Source organism: Arachis stenosperma, chromosome 9, assembly GCF_014773155.1.
Source record: "Arachis stenosperma cultivar V10309 chromosome 9, arast.V10309.gnm1.PFL2, whole genome shotgun sequence".
Taxonomy (NCBI): domain Eukaryota; kingdom Viridiplantae; phylum Streptophyta; class Magnoliopsida; order Fabales; family Fabaceae; genus Arachis; species Arachis stenosperma.
The window spans coordinates 157,905,613-157,916,142 of NC_080385.1; the positions used below are offsets into that span (position 1 = coordinate 157,905,613).

At 31.2% G+C, this 10,530-nt stretch overlaps 1 protein-coding gene across 1 annotated transcript; it reads right to left on the reverse strand.

Moving 5' to 3' along the window:
• Positions 1-421: 421 nt before the first annotated feature.
• LOC130950270 (probable protein arginine N-methyltransferase 6) lies at positions 422-9,545 on the reverse strand. Its single transcript, XM_057878786.1, has 13 exons — positions 9,450-9,545; positions 9,271-9,336; positions 9,106-9,174; positions 3,842-3,880; positions 3,367-3,432; positions 2,939-3,007; positions 2,300-2,377; positions 2,148-2,226; positions 1,957-2,051; positions 1,521-1,605; positions 1,275-1,420; positions 1,014-1,132; positions 422-921 (listed from the first exon to the last, which is right to left on the reverse strand). The coding sequence occupies exons 1-13, from the start codon at positions 9,543-9,545 to the stop codon at positions 864-866; spliced, it is 1,065 nt and encodes a 354-aa protein (XP_057734769.1). The 3' UTR covers positions 422-863.
• Positions 9,546-10,530: the final 985 nt, after the last annotated feature.

Here is a 10,530-nt window from a genome sequence, read left to right on the forward strand (position 1 = left end):
CTGTTCTGATGGCTATAAGGAAAGCACTTCAGGATCACTTAACAGAAAGTTCCAATAAGGAGCTTTGCGTTTTGAAGATGCTCCTAAGAGAATAAAAGTCATCCATGAAATGGAATTGTCTAATGTCTTACCCTTGTGCTGAACAAGCCTTGAAGCATCTTTTGTGGTTGGCTGATCCAGACACAGTCTATGAATCTGCATTGGGTCTGTATGATTTAAATCTTGCAGGTTTCATATATTTATTTCTTAATTATCTCATCAATCATCTTAATTAATCTTTCATACATGTCTGATGATCTTGTGATAGATTATGTACAAACATAAACCAACTTCAATTTTCAGCAATCAACTCTTTAAAAGTTTGAAAAATGTTTAATTATTGCAGTTTCTATATACAGTTGCAAATTTAATCGATGTTAATTTCTTCAACTAAAGTCTAAGGCTTAGGTTAATCATCCAATTTTCTCTCAAGTGAACACCAATATGATCTCTGTCCATTCACACGAAGGCCAACGCGAGCTTTAACAAAAAGTTCGGTGTTGGACAGAAAATAACATCTAGGCAGAGGTGGACACCAACACCACCGATGCTTCAAATTCTTGAGCGTATATTTGATCAAGGCAATGGAACTCCAAGCAAGGAAAATAAAGATATAACTGCTGAAACTTAGCCACCTTGGCCAGATTTCTGAAACAAATGTATTATTTTGTGCCACCTACTAAGTCAGAAGTAGACGCTGAAGCTGATTCTAAGGATAAGAATACAAAGCCAGAGGAGTTAATTGGTTCGCAACAACAACTTAGTACTGTTAGGATGACTACTACTAATCGGTCAGAAAAGTTGTGCTTTCATAAGCTTGAGTTTCAGAAAGGCGAGAAAAGGTCGGTTTGTTTCTTGCAGACTAAATCACCGTTATTTGAACTGCAATGACAAAGAACAATGTCAGAATTTAAAGCTTAACGTTAATGAATGTCTCTAAAAGATATACCATGATAGAAGTTTTTCTAACTCACCGATACGTTAGTTTGATCTCCATGAGCCATTTATTCTTTGTCGGCTGCGTCAATGTCACTGAGCCTGTAAAAGGTCTACCTCTCTCCAGCTGTACTGCGGTAGGAAAGTAAATCAAAGTCTACAAATATTGATAACAAAATTAGTTTAACTATATTAAAAGCACAATATATACCTCAACTGCATGTTGCACACTGTAGATAAATCGAACCTAGACTTCAATAAGAAAATAACCAAGACTTCAATAAGAAAATAGTTTGTACCTGTTCCCAATGTGTTGGAGGAACACTAGGTCCAGTGCAAAGAACTAGTGCTGAATCCGTCCTATCTAGTGCTGATAGTTGTTCTTCTTCTTGTCGTAATCCAGTAAACTCAGCATTAAACCAAAATGCAAAACCATTTACTCTACCTAGAAATAAACGCCAGAAAATAAATATCAATAGATTGTAAGAAACTTTTAGAATTGCACAATGTAAATATCAACAATTTGTCCTACATAAAAAACTTACCTTGCTTCAGTGTTTTCATGCTAAAAGATTCTTCTATAGACATTAGCTCAGGAATGGTAATAGAATAGCAGTTGATGTGTTTCACCTGCAATGGTAAAAAATGAACAACTTTAAAAATCACAAACTAAAAACTACAACAGCCAACATTAAAATAAAAATGTGAATACACAAATACAGCAACAAAGACAAAATTACAAGCAAGAAACGATTATACAGGTGGATTTTGTTATCAGAAGATATTTGGACAGCCTTGCTGCATTATTTGTTGTCTTTGTTTTTCTTTGTTTAATTTTCTTGTTTTGGAGAACTTTTACCCTTCTTGTAGTTGCAGTTTTTTTCTTTTTCTTTATATACTCTCTCACACAAATGACAAAATTTAAGACCGAAAAGAAAAGGTCAACATGAAACAAGATCACTGAAAAAAATTGTGACTCACCACTTGAGGGTCTGCCAAAAGGTTTTTATCCTTGATTCTATCCACATTCGGTAAATTAAATGCATTTTGCTCGGTAAAATGTATCATTACTGACACTGAAATTATTTTAAATTTAACCACAGAATAAGTATAGTAAAAAAATAATTGTCATTGAAAAAAAATTACATAGCTTTATATATATATATACTTACTATCAATGTCAGCAACATCTTGCCAAAACTCAACTTTTTGACAGTATCGTTCAAAATTGGTGAAAGGAGTCATAAACAACTTCATGAGCAGAACAAGATATCAGTGAATTTCTAATTGCATTCAAGCAGTATTCATAAATCAAAAGGATTACCGTTCCGCTTGAAGGGAGAATTACACCTCCAGGTTTAAGCCAGCGATCTCTGGCAGTGATAACTCTTAAAAGCATGTCCTAAAGAAAAAGGTTTTTTTTTTTTTTTATTCACAATTGGTCAATGCTTTGCTTAATACAATTCAAACTGACCTTAGGTATCTATTCAACTTAAATTTTAGGATAAAGTATATTTTTTGTCCTTGAAGTTTGTTCAAAGTTTAAAAAATACTCCTAATTTTTATTTTGTTTCAATTTTATTCCAAAAATTTTCGATTTGCATCAAATATATCTATGACAACTAATTTTTCAAAAAATTTAGGATGAATTTAGCAACTCATAAGAACAACTTTCAATACAGGAAAAATCAGACTTAGGTGTCATGCATTATTGCTTGATTGGTCCTAAACTTTTTGAAAATTTAGCTGTCAGTGATATATTTGATGCAAATCGAAAACTTCAAAGAGAAAATTAAAACAAAATAAAACTTAAGAAAATTTTTAAAAATTTTTAACAAACTTCATGGATAAAATATATTTTACCCTAAATTTTAATAAACAAAGAACCACATTGTAAAAATTTTCATATATGATTTTACAATATCGTGTTTCAACATTAGACTTAAAAAATTCAGATATGCACCTCGCCTAGAAGCATCTGGCCCATCCACTCAGAAACTATAACATCCACATCCTCATTTATTTCAACATCCTGCTCATCAATATAAAACAAGTAAATAATAAACAAACTGATCTACAATCCTACTGGACAAAAAATGAATCTAGAAAATTCAATAAAGTTTCTATATACTCAAAGGAGTTGAAGAAACCAACTGAATTTTCGCAACCAAAAGGTCCTCTTAATTGTTTAAATTAACATTTAGCCAGTGACAATTTGATTTTGTTATCCAATTCGAAAAATAAAATTGAAATCAAATTCATACTGCATATCCAAAATGTTTGGTCATTCTACTTTTTAGATGTCAAGTCAATATTTAGACCATCGTAATCTAAGGTAGAAAAGTACCAAAATTCTTTCGTAGATTAAAATTTATTGTTCATAGTGCCTACCTCAAATCGCCCTCTCACTACAATGATAACATGTGAACGATTATTTGCGTGAACAATATTTGTCACCTGCTTGTAGAGGGGTAAAAGTAAGTAGAAACAAAAAACACAAAATACATTACAAGTTCGATGATTATGTAACAAGCAAATAATTTGCCTTGTCGTGTTACAGAACTATGATAGAATATAAATCTGATGTTAGAGGGTTTAAACTTTTAGGTGATCCTCGACATGGTATCCCAATTTCACATTCTCCAAGACCACATGATTGAGTTAGTTAAATTTTTGTATAAGATAAAAGTGAGTGGATTGCTGAGCAAAAGATGGATTATTGACAATTTAAAAATGTAAAATCAAGTATGCGCCTTTGTGTGATAGTTTTAGCTTTAAGCAGTTGTTCCTTGACAATTTTCTATGACAAGAAATTAACTACACACAATCCAAACTTAAGAATGAGATTGTGATTTTGGATGATTACCTGCCCAGCAATGTCGGTGCCAGCATCAACTGCATACACCTAGGCAAGACAAACAATTTGCATTGTCATGCATGACAAGCCAATGAAAAAGTATATATATATATATATACATATATATATATATATATATATATATAATTCGGATGTAAAATTATCAATTAACGGGGGATTATTATGTCTAACAAAAAAAATGTTGGGAATTAATTTGTGTATTAATGTTTCTTGGAGATTAAAATATTTATTTTTAAATTATTTTGGTTATTACTCTACCAAAATGAAAATTGATTTGTCGGTCAGAATAAAACCTTAAAGATATTTTTGTGTATTAATTTTTTTTATAAATTAAAATATATACTTTTAAAATTATTGAGAACTGATTTGAGTAATTATTCTAATATTTTTCTGTTGTTTACATTCTCCTTTATCTTTTCATAATCATATTCTCATGCTAAACATCATCTTTCCCGTTATATATACATTTTTATTTGATATTATTTAATACAACTACAATTTTTTCTAAATTACTCTTATCTTTTCAAGATATAAATAATAACACATACGCCAAATGCACGCTTTTTAATTTGCATATGGATGCATGAGTGGTGTTGGACTCTCATACGGGGAGAGAAGTGTTTCACAATTTTGTGGTGTCGGTGAAACTACAACTCGGACCCTGCGAGTTTCCATTCACCACACGGACCATCCGAGTTGCGTTTCACTAAATGCACGGTCCGATTTGATGCAGTTTGGACACGCATCGCGCAATAGCTTCTCCCCGAACGGTGCCCTGGAACCAAACAAAGACCCATGCAACCCACTCTCATTATCCAATTACAATCACTTTTAGATTTCACTTTCAACTTCACTCCCACCTTCTTCTTCCTTTCTCCGTTTAAATTTTTTAAATTTTTTTTATATTTCGTAATTATAATTATTATTATTAAGTGGCTAATTATTATTGTTGTGGTTAGAAATTAAATTTAGGAATTATTATCATTTTTACCAGATATAGGTTTTTTTTGAATTTTTTTTAATATTTTATAATTAAAATTATTATTGTTAGAAAGTTTATTATTGTTGTTGTTATTGTTAGAAGATGAATAGAAATGTGTATTATTTTTGTACTCTATCATTCAAAATAATACATTTTTAAAAGTACTCTATCATTCATTTTTCTTACTCTACTAAATAATAACAGAAACCATACTAACAAATTTTTGGGTTACATACCATGAAGAAAAAAAATACAAATGTAGAGAACTAGAGAAAGAAGACGAGTAAGCTTGAAGAAGAATACAGAATCTGATATTTTCAATAAACCTAAATCGGACCTACCGTTTACTATTGGCAGATTCAAATTAATATTTAAAAAAGGGAACTCGGACCTTACGATTTCATTTTCAACTTGATAAAAATTATATATATACAAAACACACATGGTCCGTTTTGCATTGTTAAAATTTAAATTCCAGCCATCAACAAGTCGTACTCTCCGACTTGTTTCTTTATTTTTGCTTAACAAAGAACTCGGATCACCTAAAAATGACATAAAGCTGTCCCACCTTCTCGTCTATCTCTCCCTATTTCCATATCCGGAAAAAGTACACTAATGGGTTCCATAACTAAAAAATTGAGCCCCAAATGCACGAGCTGTTCTACTAGTTAAAATTTAGAGTAAAAGCCCTTTCCGGTCCCTAACCATTTACCCGATGGACGACCCACCCCTAAGTAATTTAAAACCCCAAATCGGTCCCTATCAATGATGGTATATGGACATTGAAGACCCTGCAACCGGTTCCCAGCAGGTGACATGCTGATCTGTCAGTCACTTGTCCACCTGGATTTTTGTCCTACATAATTAGGACTAATCGCCCCCTGCACCTTTGAAACGATGCGTTCCATGAACTCCCATGTACTCCCATGTACTCCCATGTACCCCCTGCTGGGTCAAATTGATTCATGTACTCCCATCCTCCATGGCACACACTTTTAAATTTTTCCATTGCCGCTTTGAACTGCACCTGAGTGGTGCACTTGGCAGCATGCCATAACAGACCCTTTACCTGCTTGTTATTGAACCTTTGTTGAAGATTCTTCCAAATATGCAGCACACAATTTCTGTGGTGTGCATAGGGCATGACTTCCTTGGCTGCACGCATAAGTCCCTGCAAAGATGGTTTACAAACCAAATATAATGCACTTATGACATAAAGACACCAATAACTACACACCAATTGCTGGGAATAGACATAGACCAATCATAAGCCACTTAACCGTATATGCATAAACTAATAATGAATGTATTATGTTGTGCAGAATTCTACTAACCAAAAGCTAGAAATTAAACAACACGATTACAAACAAATACTAACCCAGGTGACAATTCACAGATTAACAGATTATTTTCTATGGAAGGGATACCAACAATTGTAAGGGAAGATGGTTAGATTGGTTGTATTTACTACCAACTATGTTGCTGAATTTCTTCAGTTTAACAAGTATAGCCTTTTGCTTCAATTAGCAGATATTCCACTTTAAATCTAAACAAACAACTAATTAACACATTCAACACAAGTCTACATTGTGCAGAGTTACATTCATAAAACATACATTATATCAGAATAGTATAGGGACATTGTAGTTACCTTCTGTTGGTCGGACATCAGATTCCATCCGCGCACTTGATGGTCTCCCAAATCATCCTGAAGCCGCGTCAAGAACCACATCCAGTTCTCTGTGTTTTCAGCTCTTGTCACAGCATATGCAATAACGAATACATGGTTGTTAGCATCAAGTGCCATTGCAGTTAGGAGCTGCCCTCCGTAATAACCTTTTAAGAAGCAACCATCTAGGCCTATTAGTATTCCAGATAACCTAATCCCCTGAAGAGTTCTTCCAAGTCCTTCTTGTTGACAAAATCAACATCCATCGGTGGAAATTTCTCAATCTTCCCATCTACATAGCGTAACACTCCATTTGAATCTTTCTCTAGTCTCCCACCGTGATGAAAAACAGGGGCAACAAACACAGACATCTGTAAAAAACCAAATCACAACTCAGTAACAGAGCTAAACTTCAAACACCCTCAACAGCAACTAGGCTATCCTGTCTATCCATTAAGCATTCTTAATGCATCAAGCCAACACAAAGGTACAAACTTTCAAACTTAACATCACTTTCATACTTTCACAACAACCCTAACTCATGAAACAAACCTACTGCTTCACCCGATCCACCCATAATCACCATGCAGGGGAGAACTCACATATCAAAGCTAATTTAACCCCCACTACCTGACATGAATCAATTTGACCCAGCAGGGGGTACATGGGAGTACATGGGAGTACATGGGAGTTCATGGAACGCATCGTTTCAAAGGTGCAGGGGGCGATTAGTCCTAATTATGTAGGACAAAAATCCAGGTGGACAAGTGACTGACAGATCAGCATGTCACCTGCTGGGAACCGGTTGCAGGGTCTTCAATGTCCATATACCATCATTGATAGGGACCGATTTGGGGTTTTAAATTACTTAGGGGGTGGGTCGTCCATCGGGTAAATGGTTAGGGACCGGAAAGGGCTTTTACTCTAAAATTTATGACTAAAAAAATCAAAACGTACATCATTGTTAAATACTTAACGTGCAACACCAAAAGAAACAACAATAACAAATTAGTTTTAGACACTAGTTACACAAATTTCTAATTATTAAACCCAAACTTATACAAATTACATTAAGGCTGGGATTGGTAAAGGTGGTTGTAAGTACCTCATTTTGTGTTTGATAAATTAAAAAGTTCAAGTAATTATAATTACATCTTTTAAGAGTTAGGGGCACCTTTAAAAACACCTAAGCGAGAACTTTTTAAAGCCGGCTTGCGTCTATCAAATTTTATTTATTTTCCCGCACATATTTTTTTCTATTATATTGCCATTGAAATTCTCATATAACCTTCACAAATTCTAACATAGTCTTCATATAATTTTTATTTTTCAACCTAATCTTCACAAATTTTAACATAAATACATCTCTAACACATATTAGGTATGAACTTCTATCTATTTATATTATTTTTTTGTGTTGTTTTTTTATTTTTTCAGTAGATCCATTATATTTGTTTATTTTTTATCTGTTATTTGAAATGTGAAGAGGTTGACTTGGTTTATGAAAACCAATCATAAAATTTGTCTTGTACGAACATTAGTCAAATTATAATAACAACATGTATATACATATGTAAATATAGATATAATTCATAAAAATAGTTTATTTGAGATATGTGTCCCATTTTTTGTGACCTCTGAGCCAATATATATAGGTGGATAATAGACGTACCAGTACTAAACATTGGATTACATACAAATTTTATTATTGACTAATGATAACTCTATTTATATTAGTACAATCAAGTAAATATTTAAACCATTTGTCTCTAAGATTTGAATTAGGTAATTTAGTATCTTTAATGATGATGCTTAAGATAAAATAAATTTTTATAATACTTATATAAAATTTTAAAGTTAAAAAATAAAAGAGTTTATTTATTATATTTATGTTTATTATGAATTTTTTATTTTAAAATATTATATAAAATTTTAAAAATTTTAAAAAAATAAATTATTTTTCATTATTAAAATATTTATTATAATTTTTTTAAGTTTTAAAAACTGTTTTATTGAATACAATTATGGTATTTGTGCTTATTAAAAGTTATTTTTAATTTAATTTTACCAAACACAAGTACTGTAGCTTTTAAAAAATTGTCTTATAAAAGACTACTTTTCTACTTTCAAAAAGTAAAAATTTCACCAAACCAAGCCTAAGCCAACAACTAAGTATTGATTATTGATCACAAACCTACACAATTTTTATTCACATCAGCAACAAACCATAAGACAATCTCGAGATACAAAATTAACAATTATCATCAACAATCAACAAAATTATTTTAAAAAAATTAAGTCAAAAAAAGAATTAACAAAAGTAAAAAAAATTCACAACAATAATTAACTCACAAGTATAGATTGATAATAACTCACAACATTATTATAAATTACAGAAATTTAAAATCATCAAAATTAAGTTATTAACAAAAGATAAAAAAACGAACAAGCACTGCTTAAGGGGCCTTTCAGGTCAGAAACTGGTAGAATCAACAGAATCCATACTCAAGTTTTGAACATAAACCAAATGAATAATACAAGTACTCAAGTTTTGAACATAAACCAAATGAATAATACAAGTGTCAAGTAGAAAGAACATACCTTCCTTGCTCCCGCCTTGGCGCATAATATAGAAAGAATTCCTGTGCCGCATCCAAGATCAAGTACAACCTGAATAATCCATGCAACCACTCTTAGTCACGAGATCAAAAGAACCAAAAGAATAAAAAAGAAATAATTTGTAAATGAGTTAACTTAATTAACTACCTTGTTCCTAATATTATCAGCATGATACTCGATCGCACTCTTATATGTATGGTTACGCACTTTATCCTTTAATATAAAAGAGAAATAAAGAAAGAAATAAATAATAAAGAAACGATATCAGCATTACAGTCCAATTGCATTAATTTTGAAAAAATAGAGATGGAAGTGGCAACAAATACCCTATTTTTCTTTTCATAAAAGTCTGTTTCAGGGTATCGGCGCTGGAAACATGGCCTAGGAATTTGAGGCTCGGCGTTCGGGTCTTGCTGCAGCATGGTTGGCGGTTATGGCCGATTTGTCTGGGTTAGAGAGAGAGATTTCGCGAGTTGGTGTTTTAGCCAAAAAAAAGAGAGAAAATATGGAGATTCAATCGTTCTAGTGTACAATGAGTTTATAAGAAATGTATTTTAAAATTAAAAATCAGATTTTTAATTAATTATTTAATAACTAACTTTTGATTTTGAAATTTAAAAAATTAGGATTAGTAATTAAATTTATTCTCACTACGTAGAATTCTTACATCTAAATTTTAATAGAGCTAAGGGTGAGTATGAGTAGCGGATACTCGATTATTCGTCCGAACCCTAACTGAATCAATTCGATTAGTTCTGAAATCAACGAGTAATTAGGTTCAATCCAAATCAAACTGATCTTTGTTAGTGATTGATTCATGTATTGATTTTTGGTGCGAAATTCAAACCAACCCGTAAATCTAATTATATATTAATTAAAAAATAAAAAAATAAAAAAATATATATATATATAACTTTTAGTGTGTTTTCCAACTTGTAACCCTAATACTATGTGTGTGTTTGGATTTCAGTTTGTAAACAAGAATTTGCATCAAAGTGATTTTGTAAAATTGATTTTGATGAAAAGTAAGTTTAGATTAACGTAATTTTTGTTTGGCAATTTTTATATCAAAATTGATTGTAGTAAAATAAATGTTGTTTGAATTATACTACTCAAAATCACTTTTAGATGAAAAATTACTAAAAGAGACATTAATTTAAATAATTTTTTTATATATGCAAAATCAAAATACTAACAAAAATAATATAAAAATATTTATCATATAAATAAAATAAATATAATAAAAAAATATATAAAAGAGAGTACTATAAATTATATTTATAATGTCAAACAAAAAAAATATTCTATAATTTTTTAGTATTGTTAGTACTCTTTAATTTAGTATTTTTTTTTACTATAAATTTTCATTATTTATGGTTTTGTTGTTACTTATAATTAATTTCTTAT